Source organism: Fistularia commersonii, chromosome 15 (assembly GCF_037954325.1).
Source record: "Fistularia commersonii isolate RoL2024-O1a breed Wild chromosome 15, RoL_Fcom_v1.0, whole genome shotgun sequence".
NCBI classification, from domain to species: Eukaryota; Metazoa; Chordata; class Actinopteri; order Syngnathiformes; family Fistulariidae; genus Fistularia; species Fistularia commersonii.
Window position 1 is genome coordinate 3,181,527 of NC_141298.1, and position 17,521 is coordinate 3,199,047.

At 40.2% G+C, this 17,521-nt stretch overlaps 1 protein-coding gene across 2 annotated transcripts in view; it reads left to right on the forward strand.

The window, feature by feature from the left end:
* The first annotated feature begins 429 nt into the window (after positions 1–429).
* LOC147226251 (rho guanine nucleotide exchange factor 4-like) overlaps positions 430–17,521 on the forward strand; it is a 52,966-nt gene continuing 35,874 nt past the window's right edge. For both annotated transcript variants that reach the window (XM_086161042.1, XM_086161043.1), the window contains exon 1: positions 430–955. In XM_086161042.1, the coding sequence (XP_086017168.1) occupies positions 691–955 (265 nt within the window). In that variant the 5' untranslated portion in view covers positions 430–690. The remainder of the gene's footprint in view (positions 956–17,521) is intronic.

The window sequence follows — 17,521 nt, forward strand, 5'->3', positions numbered from 1 at the left end:
CACACACACACACACACACAAACAACACAAACATACCCAAGGGGTTCCTGACCTCCACTTTAGGACCACTATTCTGTAATACCAAGGAATTAAATCTATATATCTTTTCGCTGTAGATGTTTCGAGAAGCAGTTTACATTAGTGTGTGTGTGTGTATGTGTATGTGTGTGTTCTAGGAGGTGTTACAGCTTTTTTTTTTCCCTCCACACCTTAATGGATACTGCGCTGTTAGGGAGCCACCCGTGCTGTCGCTTGCGGGCAAAACGACCAGATCGAGCTGCAGAATCCCCCTGCAGGACCCCCACTGATGTCAGCCGAGTGAGGGAGAGAGATAGAGAGCGAGAGAGAGAGAGAGGGAGGGGGGTGAGGGAGGGAGATGTGAGTTAATGTGAGGAAATGGAGCAGTGAGCAAATGAGTGGAGAGTTCCGGCAAGAGAAGAGGTAGCCACTGTATGACGGGTGGTCCAGAGCAGCGAGGTAAAGGGAGGCAAGGAGGGCTGCTCCAGCGATCTTGTTCACTTCTGTTCTTGGAGGAGGAAGCAGCGAGTTGACAGCTGGAGCTTACCTCAGCGAATAGTAACAGCGCAGTACTCTACCTCTTCTCCATTCAATCCCTGCTTGGGGACTGAAGCACCTGCCTGTTCTTCATATCTTCACCGCTCACCCCTAGTCACCCGCCCGCCCGTCCGGATGCGGACCCAGCAGGGCTCGGATGGGGGCGTCCCCCTGCCCAGGGGTAGCTGTGGGAGCAGTGGCAGTTCCGGGCTTTCGCCAGGGTCTGACTCAGACGGAGGGAGCCCGACAGGTGGAGCGGTGGACAGCATGGGGGATGCAGGTCTTGGCGGGGGTGGTGGAACTATCGGAGGAGGTGGAGGAGGAGGAGGTAGCTTGGGCGGCACGTTGAGGGGGGTCCTATCTCGCTATTGGAGCTTGGAGAGTCTCCACTCTACCACAGGTAAGCACTCCTCCCAACCCCCGTGCAAACAACACACCCCGTGAAAATCGCAACAGAAGTCTGGATGTGTGCGCTGCTTTGTGTGTACAGATGCACCCCGGCAGGCTCACACACTGCCAGGAGTGTGTTCCCAAAGGAGAGGTCTTTTTATTTTATTTTTTTTCTACACTTGGTGTGTGTTTGTGTGTGCATGCGTGCGCGCACGAGCACATCATGATGACATCCATTCAGAAGGCTGGTGCGTGTTTATGTGTCTGGGTGGGCCGACTGCTCGGCTTTCTAGTCATGCAGAACGAGCTTCGCCCTTCACAGTTTCTTACCTTCTCCTTCTCACGTTCAGATTTGCGTGCGCGCGCAAATACGTGCACGCGCACGGGTCACTCAGTACACCGGGTTTTTGTCAGTACACTGAAACCCTTGTCATGTTAGCCCGCAGTTAGGAAAAAAAACACTGTCGGATCACGTTTCTCAAGCTCTGAAGGCAAGCGTTGAAATCTTCTGATGTCATAATGAGTTTTTTCCTTTCTTTAATTAAGTGACATCAATAAATAAATGCAGAGGGATTTTCTGAGGGACACAAACCAAATGTCTGTCAAGGATGGGTCTTCCAGAGTGGAATTTTGGTACAGGAAGGTGGGGGTGTCTCATGATGATTCGGTGTCAGAAATAATGTAATATGATTATAGATAAACCATTTTATCTATTGCTGTTCTAAAAGACAAATCCCCCCAAAAATAGCCAAAAAGCTCTATGTACATGCACATTTCATTATAGCTTCTTACGGGTACAGTGGGGGGGTCAATGGACTCGCAGTTGGGTGTGTGTGTGTGTGTGTGTGTGTGTGTGTGTGTGTGTGTGTGTGTGTGTGTGTGTGTGCGTGTGCGTGTGTGTGTGAGTGGTGGGATGTAAATCACTACAAGAACCTTCCTACAGCGTTTATATTTTTAACTAACCATTAAACCTAAAACTTTGATAGAAAATTCTCCAAAAACATTGCATAATTTTAGCAAGACAAAATTGAAAATTTACTGGGATGTTTAATGGAACCCTCCCCCTCGAATGTCACAAAACTGTTTTCTTGAATTGACTTCACCTTCATTGAATTGTCCTTTGTTTGGAACTGGACAGTTGTTTTGTATACTTGCTGAAATGTCAGCTGAAAATATGTTTTTAGACTATTTTATACAGAAAGCTTAGCTGTGGGATGCTTTCCATATTGTTTAGACATAGATTACTTATTACATTTTTCTGAATTCAACTTCTTATTGATAACAAAAATTACTGTATTGCAGTTCATTCTGATTTATAATGAGTGTAATTTTGGATCTTTGCATTTTAATATGGAAAACATAATCGCATTAAAAGACCTTGCGCAGATGTACAAGCAGTAATACCACTGCAAGTGATCATCCTAATTACAACTTGAGTCAGATAAATGTCATATTCAACCTAGAATCTTCAATGTTTTAATGTGATGTTATATTAAGTTGTATTCAGTTAAACAAGAAAAGAAAATACAAAAATTAAACAACCAAAAAATACAAACCGCAAAATTACATGAATATGTGAGTCTACTCATTGAGCCTTTTAATGTATGTAGAATAGGGTATTAAGCTTGAACAGTAGTTATTCTACAGGTATTGCTGTATGAGGGTACAATGATATTATGTAACAATAGAGTAATAACAATATAATACAGAAACAGTTGTACATTTATGATGGTGATAAAATGTAATTAAATTTAAAAAGAAGGAATAAAAATGGTTGATCAGTTGCATTGACCTGTCTCAGCCACCTTATCTCCCTCAGGTTAAAAGGTAACACACACACTCGTGTAATTCGGTATGAAATCACAAGTCATCTTCTGAATAATTAACCAACCACATACCGTATATAGGGATCCCTTGTGACCCTATCACTGACAATATTCCTAGCCTGTTGTGTGTGTGTGTGTGTATCGCCTTTTTGTGAATTATTGCATTTGTGTGCTGTGTGGACTCATAATGTTATGTGCATATTAGACTTTATTAAGTACACCAATAACTATTCTACATGTACAATACGTAGGCATTGGCAGATTGTAAATCATATATCCCTACTCTACTTCTATACCAGCTACAAATCAATTCAGTAATTAATCAAAAATAAATCGATGTTATCGTAAATACATTTCAGCCATAACTATTGCTCCAAATCATATATTAAAACATAAAAATGCTGACAGCACACTTTAAGATAACATCATCCATGAATATAATTCAAAACAACAATGGAAGGATAGTATTTTGTATAAACACCCAGCCAGAACAAAAGTTAAGCAAATCAGTGAAATACTAAACTGAAGAAAATACCTACAAAATGCCTAAATATGTAAATAAGTACAACAGGAATAAATGTAAAGCTTTCATAGCTTCTGTCTCTGGGAGGTGAGTTTCACTGACAAATGGACAAACTGTCTTACAACTTTTATTTTGAAAGAGTTTCACCATCAAACAGCTCAGTTATGCTAATCACCACTTCCGTTATAATGCCGATGTCGAACTATTTAGGTTCTTTCCCCTCAAAATAAATTCCAACATCATCTCTGCAAGTTAGTTGAAGCACACAAGGAATTTAAGGTGTGTTGTTTTTTTTTTTTTATTAACACAGATTTTCAAGTTACTGCTTGAAATTTCTTGCTGATCATTATATGATCTTAGTGTCATTTTAGGTAACTCCTAGCTGGTTCACTCATGGCAATTTCTTGTGATTTTTTTTAAAGTAAAATAATGAGTGCAAATAAGAAAATGTATTTGGAAATATAAGTTCTGAAATGATTTAAAAAAGGAAATAATAATAACATATATAAATAAACAAACAACCATTCACTCATTCATTCGGGGAAATTTTCCCAATTGACCTGCATGTTTTTGGATTCAAGGAGGAAACCCATGCAGACACAGGGAGAACATGCAAACTCCACACAGAGAGGTCCTCTTGTCGGAATCGAACCACTGTGCACCGAGCGCCACTGTGCCGCCCACATTCACCAAGCCTCAATACGAATAAGATACATCTTAACATTAATTCACAGCGATGGTACAGACAGTGTTAATTCACCTAAGTGCCTTGCTTGAGCTACTTCGATGATGCTATCATGAACATCAAACACATGTCTTAAAATGAACAGCCCAATGGAGAATGGAGCCCAAAGACCAATGGAGAATGGATGTTAAAATTAAAGACTGAATGGCTACTAGCTGCCATAGCAGAGATTGATAAACTGATATCTCTTTAAACGATACTCAGAACATTACGATACCCATTGAAATTCAGTCTCCAACGTACATTTGACCTAGAAGACAAAATTCTACAAACACTTTGGGAAAGTTAGAAGAGGGAAGCAGCTGACTTGAAGGTTCATGTATTACATTAAACGTCTTGGTTGACCTGATATATGTGCTGCACAAGTCATGAACAGGTTGATGTTAGATTCCGCCATCGGAAAAAAATATCTTTCTTTGTGGGCATTTTGACATTTTTCTATAGACTATGCAAAAATTGCATGACATGTTCCAGTAGAAGTGGTGCAGAAAAAAACCCACAGTGGGTACAGACCCATCATTATCCTATCAAAGGACTCCTTATAGTTGAGTGCACATCTCAGGTTTTCAGACCACTTGCTGTCTTCTTCTCTCGTGATTTTTTTTTTCCCCAAGGGGAAAACTGCAGAAAGTAGAGTGGAAAAATGTTATGGCCACACATTCACCTTGTATGAAATTCCAAGCTGCAGTTTTTTTTCTTTAATTGTCATTTGATTGATCATTTGACAAACGAGGTGCTGCTCCCGGGCGTCACTCGGGTCAATAGAAAACATTTTTCTTCGCGTGTGATACTGCGGCTGCTGCTTTTTCCCTGTTAGCCCGTCCTCAGCTGCAGCGCCGGCCACGAGCCTGGGAGTGATGTCTCTCCCTGTCTGTATCCGCCCTGTTTCTCTGTGGACACAAATGCTTATGCACATTTCTATCTCTCACTCGATAAGCGCGCTTACCGTTCACCAGTTCTACCTGTCAGCCCGTTTTTCCGTTGTCATGGGCTTGCAGAAGAGGGGCGAGCAGGAGAGCAACTGGGTTGTCAGCTGTGCACTGCAGAATGCAAAGCTGGGAGCAGCAAAATCAGTGAAGGAGAGACATATTAGCTGATGAAACTGTGGCATTTAGCCTGGACATGCCTCTTTGAAATGGCATCACATTAGCTTTATCATGTCTCCCAATGGCCGCGGCTTTGTCAGTCAGCCTATGTGCATGTTGAGCGGTGGTTTTTCAGCCCGTAGAGGAGCGGATGAAAATAATGTACAAAGAGTGGGAGGATGGTCAGATACAGTATTCCCATTGGAACGTTAACAAGAGCTTGCTGCTGAGAGGTGGATGGAGAAGCATATGTGCTGGCATGCTATTCTTACGATATGTACAGTACTTGTGGTCTATATAATGAAATCTGTCTCATGGAGTATACTGCAAATACAGCCAACAATTACCATTATAATGCTTTTTTTTTATCATAACCAGATTGTCATCTAATTGTGGGCTCGCACAGTGCTGAAGCTTTGGCCACAACCTACACTTTGGTAAACAGTACTTTCCACACTATAAGGCGCACCGGTTTATAAGGCGCACCTTCAATGAGTGGCCTATTTAAATTTTTTTTAATATATAAGACGCACCGCATTATAAGCTGCATAGAATAGAAGCTACAGTCGTGGCTGGGGTTCCGTTAAACATCCACTTGATGTCAACAAAACAGTCAGATAAGTCAGTCAAACTTTATTAATAGAATACAAACCAACGTTCTGACAACTCCATTCACTCCCAAAACAAGTCAGTGCATTCACAATACGGTACGGTATGTACCGGTAGCTCTCATCGGTAATTGCGCCACCTTCATTGAAAACCATGTATTTCCAACTCAATTTGTCACAGTTCAAAGCGTTTCATAAAACAAAAGCACCATGAAGGACCGCCTCTAAATTCATTGATGTTAAGTTTGCGTGTTTGTCCTCTGACTTTTGCCATCTTGCTTTGCTCCCTTGGAAACTCTGTTTGATCTTCTTTTCTTGGCTCAGGTCATCTTGTTGCTTCCTCCACTTCTACACCATTGATTCGTTAATGTTGAATTCTCTCACTGCTGCTCTATTCCCATGTTCTACTGCGTGACTGATAGCCTTGAGTTTAAACTCTGCATCGTAAGTGTGACTCTTGAAAGGGACGTTTTGGGGTCATTACACACACACATACACAAATGGAAATGAAAATGCACGCTTTGCGCAGTCATATATCCCAGCATGCACTGCGCACTACTTCTTCTACGGGAGAAAATGGAGTCGGCGGCTGCTTCCTGTAGTTGCGAGACCTCTTGCGGCTCAATATTGATCCATTTATAAGGCGCACTGGATTATAAGGCAAACTGTCGGTTTTTGAGAATATTAAAGGCTTTTAGGTGCACCTTATGGTAAGAAAATACGGTAATTGAAACCCCCTGAAATAAAATGATGAATAAAAATCGGAATAAAATTAAGGCATGGATCAGTATCTAACATAGTTAAAACTACATGCGTCTTTTTAGGGCCAGTATTCAATGAAGCATGCCAATGCTTCATTGGACAAATCAATACCTTATACTGGACAGTAGGTAATGTCAGTAGGTAATGATCTGAACTGTTTCAGGCACCAGTTGTGAAATCTATTCAGAGACAAGCTGGATCCAGAATTGTGTTTTGTCGTAGATATAATCTCGTTGACAGTTCATTTATGGACTTACATGGAGGCACTCGTAAAGGCACTGTAACAGCTGTGAGTCTTATACATCTTGTAGTTTGTAAAAAGTGATGGTAGAGAAATCCTTGATGATTTCAGAGCCAGAGCAGACAGTTGGAGCATTTGCCCCTTTCTGCTGTTTTGCCCTTGACAGATAGGTGAGGGATGAGATTTCTCTGATGAAAGTTAGAGGAGAAGCTTAATCTGATTTGGGGGTAGAGGATTTATTTATTTATTTTGCTTACATTTTATTGCTGGCAAAGATACAGGAACGCGGCTTGTTGCCTGAGCCCCTTTGACAGGCAGGCATGCGAACACAAGCGCATGCACGCACGCACGCACACACACACACACACACACACATGTAGCATTGAAAATGTGAACTCTATTCTCATACAGTCATTTAAACTTCAGTTCGGAAGTTAACTCAAATAACTGTTTCTTCTCGATTCTGACTTGAAAATAAAGGCAACCAAGGTTAAAATAAAAAAACGGTGGACTCGCTGTAAAAAGCACCCGAGAGCAAAAATCCATCTCCCAGGATAGACAGACATACAATAGATGCCTCATAAATATAGGGTTTGGCATTCTGGTCCTTGAAAGACCCCAGACATGGGCACATATTTGCACTTCCGATGTGAGTGAACAGATTTTTAAAAACTGTGTAAAACGTTGGGTAAAGAAGTATTTTTGACATGTTGCAGATGCTGATCTCATTGAATTCTGGTTATATTTTTGATTTTTTTTTAGCATTATTATTTTCTCAAAGCTTTGCATTACCTACTTTACTTTACTCATGTCTGTCATCTGTCATTTTCCCAGCTAAACACCCCATGTTGAAATTTATTGGCACAAAGTTTTGTTGGAACTTTATTAGTCTAATTATTCTACATCATAAACATTGTCAGCATTCAGCAATGCAAGGGTTAGGGTAACCCTAACCCTTGCACTTGTGGCAAGGCTGAAGAAAGCTCATAATGTTCTTAGTTCTTGGTCTCATAATTTGCTGCTGGTTTGGTTTGTTTCAACCAAACCACCACCCATTACCCACCTATACTGAACAAAATATCTGTTATCTGAAATCATGATTATTTGATTTAAAAATTCAGGTCTACTAAACTATTCTTCAAAACTTCGAGTCTAAACTTCATTGGCGTCTTTCAGGGTTGCAACAGAACCCAAAGTCAATATTTCCATCCCAGCTATAACTGAATTCTTCTTTAATTCAACTGCAACACAAATAACACTGGATGTTCCCGGTATTGAGGCCAAAATGGAGTATTAATATCAAATAAGGCAACAGACTAAGCTGACAGCACAATAGCCAGGAATAGAAATACCTGTATCTCAACAGCACAACATCGACAGTGTACTCACTAGGAAAATGTAATATATATATGTATATATATGTATATGTGAGATAAGGATGCTTTCTTTTTCACACCAAAAACAAAAGACTCAGACTTTTTTGTGAATTTCCAATTTAAACAGATCCCTTCTGGTTATGACACAACTCAAGCTTGTTTCCTAGCAAACAGTTGGATAGCTTTACAAAAAGGAAAAAATGCATGACGATACTGTATCACTGTATCAAGGCCCAAGTCAATGATATTTGTGGAGATTGCTTATCTGACTGTCCTGACTGTGTGATATGCAGTACAGATAATGAGTCAACAAATGAATGAATACCTGACATCCACTTTTAAGGTGTAGCAGCATGAAATTAATTGCAGCTAGTGTAAAGCATCAGCTTTGTGGAGTGATTCAAATTGTGAAGAGAAATATTGCCCTCAAGGCATTCACTGTCTGGTTCTCATTTAGTTGAGGTTCATTGGCACTAGCTTGGATGAGCAAGATTTCAAGTTTGATAAAAAACAACATTGTTATAGATCAGAGCTGTAGACTAGTGAAGAAAAAGTAAAGATTTTGGCATAGAAGATTTGGGATTTTTTTTTTCCCCCGAAATTGGGCAGCAGTGGGTGTGAAACGTGTCTTATCTTCCTCTTGTATATTTACTTTTTCTCTAGAAGATGCTATTTTATTTTGATGAATTTAAATCTGATGATAATCTATCGCTACTTACCTTCCTGTTAGTCCAAATATTGCTTACCCCGACCCCCCAACTGTTGCTGAGAGGTTCCAGAAAATGACCTCTGGAAAAGAGTGGGAGCGTTGCATGAATTGTTGTTGTGCTTTCCAAAGGTGTGGGATTGATTTGAGGCCGAGCAAGTTTCGGAGTAAACTAGGATACAATTTCTCTATGTGGCTGGCTTTGTGCACGGGGTGGGGTGATGAGGGGACATTGTCATGTTCAACTAGTGAAGGGGCAGAACACAAACTGACATGAAGTTTGAAAAATACTATTGGATTCATCGGTTAGTGAGTGAGCCTGTTTGCTGACCCTGTGGTGAGAGTTCATTCTCATTGATTTACCATCATACAGCATGACACTGCTCTCTCAGTAGTGGAGTGCTATGTCCCCTGTGGGCCTCTGGAGTATTACTCATGCCACGTCTTCCCCTGGCTCTTAGTGCTCTACAATTTTGTCACAATGATGCCACAGAGGTCATATATGGAAATATGTCTGTGACAGGCTCATGCTTGTGCTGACACTTGCCTCCGCGCGGGCGTGTAAATTAAGGCACGGCCAGCTGGTAACTTTGCACCGCGCTGTGCCATCCAAACACATAAACACACACACACATCGCCTACTGTCCTCATCTGTGGGTCAAAAAACAGTGAGGGGAGGAGGGAAGGATGTCTGAAAGCATCCATCACAAAAAAAGAGGCACTCTGGGAAATAGGTCACTGTGGAACATCCATTCAGCCTGGGGCTTCTTCGTGCTCTACCTCTGCGGAAGTTACTTTGTTGAGATTGGAACAGAGGAAACGATGAATAGTACTCCAGCAATGATTGTTATCCACTTAGGAACTACATGAGTCATCCAACCCACAACCACAATTGCCATCAATCTTCACTTGAATGGCGATCCTGTGGAGGCTCAGCGCTTATAGGATTAGATTGCAAGAAAACAACAAACAAACCTACAACAAAATAGTTCAAACCATTTTGGAGGTTTCCAAACTCATCAGGTTATTTATTTATGAATTTCATTAGAATTTCATTGGAATTTGGTGATAAAAGTCAGTTAGTTCAACCTCAGTTTTTTTTCCACCTTATGCCAGAAATTACTTTCAGAAGTATCGATGACAAAGTTCCACACAAGTATAAAGGTAGAACCTTGGATACTCAAAAAAGCGACTCAAAAGGTCACTCGTGATTTTAAAATTGATACCATTTGCCATCCAAGGTAATTTCCTTAAACGTGACACGAGATTAGACTTGAAGACTCTAAGATGAGCTAATTGGATTTTGCTGGTCAATGTTAGCATTATCTCAAAAACATGTGATCAGCCCAAACTGAAAAGGAACATCTTGAAGACAATTCCCTTCAAATTTGGCAAGGATTTTGTTTGGTGGACAGAAGTCCAGGTTGCTATGACTACTTTAAATGTATGTGACCTCTAAAACACATAAGAAGTGGCTTGAGGGAATGCTTTTAAATTTGGCTCGGTGGCTCATCTGGGCTCAGACATGAACTGACTTGATTTTCAAGAGTCCAAAGTCAGAGACGCTCTAAATGGTCAACTGCAAACTTCAAGATAAGGTCAAGTCTTAAACAAAATGCCTTCAAACATAAGTTTACCTTCAGTTTACCTGAAGAGAAACAGACGGAAAGTCTACCTGACGACTGGAGCTGTAGAACTCCAAATGAAATTTGGCTCTTCCGTACCGCATATGCTGTCACACAGAAAATAAACAGATGATGTGCGGAATGTAAGTCACATTTATTATGCTAAAGACCAATCAAAATCCATGTGAAACAGCATTTTTATTCCCATGTAATTGGATGACTGACAAAAGAGAGCATATCTAAATAGCTGGGAACAATTAACTGCTTAATGGCACTGCTGTGTCCAAACAGCCCATTATGTCATGTCTTAAGAGCGTAGCATATTCCATAAAAGAGATGGAATGCTGTGGTGCCTATTCTTTAGGGGCCATGATGTCATGTAGCAACGGAAGTGGGAGTTTGTAGAGATCAATATTTTCCATTGTTTTTTTTTTACTTTCAATGATGATTTATAAGGACATAATCTTTCAATACTGGAAGGTCCTAGTAAAAAATGAAAAATGAGTCGTCCTTTTAATTCTATCAATTAATTGTGAATATATGGATTTTTTTTAGGTCTTTAATGTGCTCAAACAGTTAGAAATAATTGATGCACACATTTACGTTTTTTTCATGGATACATAGAATTAGTGGCCCTCGTGAAAATTAGTTCTGGAGGTTCATATATGGCAGCAAGATTTCAAAGCCTTCAAATCAAAGCTTTAACATTTTTTAACAAAAGGATTGTGCAACCAGCAAAGATTAAGATTATGCATTGGTATTATTATATCATAGACTGCATTTAAAGTGTCATCTAACGGTGAAATTATTATTAGTATTATTTTTATAGTTATAGTGATTTCTTTATAGATGAAAAGCACAAACTTAAGATATCAAAACATTTGTGAGAATGAGTTTTTGGTTTTAATGTATTTTTTAGGACCGATTAAGCTTTGAAGATTGAGGATTTGCTTCAGTAAAACACCTGCATCTTGAATGGAGCCTATTTCTAATTTGACCAGCTTGTAAAACGATCTTATAAACAACCTTGTGATCGACTGGACCGGGTTCAACTCGCCTTTTGCCCAGTGTCAGCTGGGACTGGACAGTAGCTTCTGTTCTCTATTTGGATCAATCAATGAGGAGAGTAAAAAAAGAAGAGAGGCCAATACCAATTAAATGTAAAACAATGTCTATCTAACTGTAATTATTATCCGTGACGATGATTGGCTGATGCCCTCGTGTGATACTAGCAGCATTTCGACACAACCCCAGAGACAGTGGGGGCTGGTGGCCATGACCCTGGATTTTATCAGCAGTTGGACTTTCCTGATCCTCGAGAATTACGCACTTTTTTTTAAAAGATTGATAATTTTCACTAGAAAAGTGCTTTTTAAAGAACAAAAACTAATTACACAAACATCAGTTCTCAGATTCCATCTCCCAGGTGTGTTATTTAGTAAGATGCACATATAACAGCCGCGGCGTCTAATGCAGCACTTAATTAAACAGACGACATGTAATGGGCTTCCTCCCTGTGGTCGGCCTGGCAGCGCCTCAGCTGCATAGAACTAAAATAATAGCTGTTTGTTTTTGTGGAGAAAGAGGAGAGCAGCCTGTGTTCTCTCATTGGCATGCACGTAGAGAGAAGTCTTTTCTCCTTTAAATAGATTTCCAATGATGGAGAGGAGGGCCGCAAAAAAAAAAAAAAAAAACAACAAAAAAACAAATAACAGAGGCTAAAACTTTCTTTGTTTCCCGTTCTATCCATCCCTTTCCCTGGCCGCTCGTTTGCATTGACTCATCGCTGCCAGGAAGGGCAGGGTTGGCAGCTTTGACCAAAGATTTGATGGCAAAACCACCTGAAAGCTAGTCGCTCATGATGGTCCTTGATTGAGTGATTGAATTAGGGTGATGTTTTTGGGAAAACCAATGGTTTGGGGGTTGGCGTTTATTGCTGCCAAAAAAAATCATGCAGACATGACTGCCTCTTTTTTTTGTGCCACTTTCTCACTACATGCCCACTGTCACTATTTCAAGCTCGTTTTGCACTTAACAAATGATCTGTTTTCCATCACTGTGATTATTGGGGCAGTTGAATTTGAATTATTTTGCTATATTTTCTGATCAAATATTCCATACTATATTTGTTGATGCAGTACATTTCAGCTGGTATGAATCAGAACTCAATACAGTTGAACTCATATCTTTGCAAACATTGCAAATATCAGACATTGGAATAGTGTTTACGGGGCCATATTGCTGGACACCCCACAGAAACTGAAAGGTCCATGGCCATGTAAGTTTGAATGAAGAAACCAAATGAGGGACTCTTGATGAGCGGGACAGTCAATAAAACTAAACAAAGATTAAAAGTTGCAATTTTTGAATCTGTTTTCAACACAGTTGATATCATATCATATCTTGACTCCTTGAATGTGTAACAGCTCTATTTTTGTTTATGAATCGTCAATCAACTATCGTTACTTATTAGTCAACACTTACAGTATTGTAAAGGTAAGTATACTTACCACTTACCATACAGTATTATAACCTCCAATTGCAGTAACACACATAGTGTAGGTATGGATATTACTGACTAAAAGCTTGTGTGTATTCAAAAATATATTTATTGAGGCTTGATTCAAAGAAAATGATTCCAAGAACTTTCAAGGTCTCCTAATGATGCTATATTCTCTTAATACAGCATGCAGCCAAATGGTATTTCATTTTATTTGTTCCTTTGCCGATTCACACTAGCACCGAGCAACATTTTGCATTTTCATTGCAATCAAATCGCAGGATGTGTTATGTATTAACTTTTTTTGCTCTATGCTTTTTTAAAGAAAATAAATAAATAAATGTGATAAAGCATCGAAAGCGTGGGGAAATTATACGTCCCGGTGCAGCCATAAAGACTCTTTTCAAAGCGCTACACGGCATTTTAAATCCCTTCGAGGAATGTCAGAGTTAAACGCTACATTCTGGAATATCTGCTTTAAATAGTTCAATAAGCTTTCTTCTATCGCCCTTGTCCTTATGAACAGAAAAAGTAAAAATGCAAGTCAAGTAAAAAGTAAAATATCTTGTGGCAGCTTTCCGGTCAAACTCTACTTTAACATAACTAATATTGCTTTTAACTCAACTTTATCCATCACATGCACTTTTACCATTTCTGCCGTGCTAACCAAATATAAAAACAGATAAGGATGTCTCTGCTCATCCATTACAAATGCAGTTACATCCTCAGGTATATGCATTTTGCCATCTATCTCCTCGTGGCTGTTCTATCTGTCTCTGCAGATATACCGAGTTTCTTGGGAGTGATCATTTTGCTCAAGGCCTCTCTGTGTTTGTCTGTCTTGTCCAAAGCTTCCTGGCCCTCCGGACCCTTCTTCACTCTTGATTCCTGCTCTTTAGTTACAGTCATTGATAGACCAGGAACTCTTGTCGCTCCTCTTCCCTGAAAAGAACAGATCGATGTCAGACCTGTCTCACATATTGAGTGTTTTAGCTTTCTGCCTGCCACAAAAGCAGCTCTTCTTCCACTGTATTTGAGGATTCCAGTAACATACACTTCTTGTCTCCCGCTCTGGAGCAGATGCACCTCAACGTTGGCGCCGGCTGTAGTCTAGTTTTGTCCAAAAACATGGCATGGTATAAGGGGACATTGCTAAAACCACATTGTCCATCACATGGATGGGAAGTTTCAAGGCGGAGTGGCATCTCCATAGATGATTGTGCATCCATTGTATTCTAATGTTGCACAATTTTTCATGACCGTACTGCAGTTTTGAGGGTAAAATTGTGTATTTTCCAGCTCTGCATTGCAGTTTAAAAAAAACAAACCAAAATAAAAAGTGAACATTTCAGTATGACAATGAGAAACATGATCTTCTCTAATCTTGCCAGTCATCTTGCAGAGACAGTATCGCTCAGGAGTAATATTGCAGTAATACAGTGGACCTGAGACATCAATACTCTGCAACAAAATAATACACATGCTTGAAAAAGAAATAACCAAGTAAATGCATTTGTCAGTGATCATTTGTACATGATTTGTGTTTTGGAAAAAAACAAAACAAAAAAAATAGTAGAAGGGGACTTTACAAAAATATTGTCATGAGACATGAATGTATGCTGAGTCAGAACTTTGCCAAGTCATTTCTACCTTTCATTTTGCAGAATCCCCACCCCCCCACCCCCACCCACCCAAATCCGCATACCAACTTTTTTAGGCGTTCAGAGAATTTAATTAATTCGGTCTTCCCATCATTTTGTGTTCACGTCAACATTTTCTAATGTGATGCTTCAAAAAACAATGTGAGTAAAATATCCCAAGGGGAAAGAAAAAAAAATCCTCATGACAGACCATGGCTTCGTTGATGGTCTTGGTCATTATGATGTGATTGTGAAGGGCATCTACCATGGCAGCCGACCCCCCCCAGCTCCCCCAACCCTCCAACCCTCCAGGCCCAGCTCGCGTCCTCAGAACTGAGGTGACTGACCCCGACATGGCGGCAGATAGGGACAGAAAGGTAACAGGGCTTTGGTTAATTGTGTTTTGATACTGAAAATTATTTTGTGTTTTTATGGAGTCCAGAGAAACCTATCAACATCTCCCATTTATATTGTCTGTTTTTTTTTTTTTTTTCAATTTTTCATATTTTTTTCAAACTTTTTGCCGATCAACTCGTGTTAGCTCCACCAAGCATCTTTTTGTAAAATACCAGGCTACTCTCCTCAACCTGTTTTCCCAGTCTTGCCTGAAAACAGAAGGCAGTAAGACTTTGAGAATGCTTGGCATGTAAGATAAGACCCTTTTATCATCAGCCTCTTGAGGATCACAACTTAAGGTTATGGCATGAGCCCAATGAGGCGCACCAACAGAGTATGTCTAATAGGAAAGTCTCCGTCACCGTGTGTTTGCGGCACAATGTCACAACAAAGATAAACATGGCTTGAGATACTTCATTTTTAAGTTCTTGCTCTTTAAGGAGTTGCTGCTATGTCATTATATATAGAATAATGTTTAAATGGATCACTAAATGGGTCTTATTTTCATTTCTCTTTTCAGACCTGTTCTACAATAGTGTAAACCAATAATGCAAACATCCAAACCTGGACCATTTCTCTAAATTCTAAATTTGTGAAAAACTCAAGCATTGGGCGTTGCTCCCGAGATTGTACGACGTCTAGAAAGCAAAAAAAAACAAAAAAAACAAATGCAGTGTCAGATTTTGTTGTCTGTTCTGAATTTATCAAGGACGTCTGAAATGTCTGCCCACCAGACAGTGATGCTTATAGTGTTATAGGATTCATTTCTGCGATGGGATTTTCCTCTTCCTCTTGTCCTTCAATTGCCCATCCCCCTTATTTCACTCCATGCCTCCCTTCCAGGCTCAGATAATAATGCAGGCGAAGGTGTGCAGCAGTAGCAGCGGTGGAGGAGGAGGAGGGGGATTGCGTTCAAAAAACCTGAAAAGAATAGGTGGTTTTGTGCGTGTGTGTTCGAGTGTGGGTGTGAGTCAGGTTATTCAGATTACGTTCTTGTGCTTCATACATGCTCAGCTTCACAGAGTGGTCATGTATGAGCGGAAAACACAACGCTAGAAAGAGACAGCCTGGCACTGCTTAGCACTCACCCCGCCCCTCTCCTCCTTGCTTCCCTCCCTGTCATTCCTGCTCATTTGGCCCGGTCAGAACCTAGAAGAAGTCCTCATCAGTTATGTTTACTGAGCTCATACTCCCCCACAGCCAGCTACTGCTGCTCAGTGTTCTCTCTCTTTAGCACATTTGCAGTGTTTTTTCAAATCCAACAGCTACCGTTGATTTGTATTGCTTATTAATAATAAAAAAAACTTCACCTTGTCAAGTCGCCTTATAAACTATTTCACGTTATCTTACGTCGATGCTGCAATGACGTTTCTCACATGACTATTACATTATGTGGAGAATAGGAATGTATTTATAACATGATACGCCTGAGGCATGCTGGCAATAAAAAAAAAAACAAAAAAAAACTTGTTGCTGGAGAATATACTCATCAACACATCAGCTGCTAGATTCAAGGTCACACACAGAACTGACACATATTTGCATAGATCACAGGTGTTATGAATGGTAGTTATTTGCATTGCAAAATAATAGTGTTACAATTCTATACCGCTTCTGTCAAACATTCTTAGGATAAATCTGTGCTTATAGCACCAATATCCTCTCAGAGACGGGATTTGTATGTACCGGATATAAAGGACCGGGGGGTCACGGAGGGCAGTAGCAGCCAGAACATGTTGTACTGGACTGTTTAATGTTCTAATAACAACAGAAAATGCCAAAGATTTTTTTTTTTCTGCTTGAAAGTGGTGAAGTGATAGGCAGGTATTAGATGACCAGTGCAAATCAGTCTGGTTCCCCCTTCTTTATTTTAGAGCTCAGTCTGTGTTTGTGGCAAAAAACTCCCTAGAAGATAATGTGGTAGAACTGCAACCAATGAGGATTTGCGTTTTTATTACTGTAAATTGACAGTGGTGGTGCCTGACGTCAAACAGAGACTTGGAAAATGAACCATATTCTGGTAAGGAGTTCCTGTTGGTTTTCCAGCAAACTGATCTCTCTCTTCAATGAAACCCCGAGTGCTTTTGTCATTTCTTCTGTTTATCTTGAAATGTAAATATACCACCCAGGTTGTTCCATCTGTTTAGGTGCCGGCAGTCTGCTTGGGTTTACAGAAGAAGCTCACACTAGTGTCAGACATTCCATTTTTCTGGTCTCTATTGATCAATCCTCATACCAAACACTTATTAGATAGACAGTTGTCATCAGCCTGATGTTTTCAAAAACAGTAGAAAATGGCAGGAGCAGTTAAGAATGGAGTGAAATGAAGCTTGAGTTTGTTTTCCTGGCCAGTCAACAGCTGAAAACCCTGTTAGGGATGTTATGAAAAATGTCAGCCATTCATTCATTATATATACTGCTTATCCTGTAGTCAGGGTTGGAGGGGGGCCAGAGCCGATCCCAGCTTTCATTGGTCGAGTGATGGGGTAACCGCTAAACGATCGCTTGTCAATCGCAGCGCAACATATGGAGACAAACAGCCT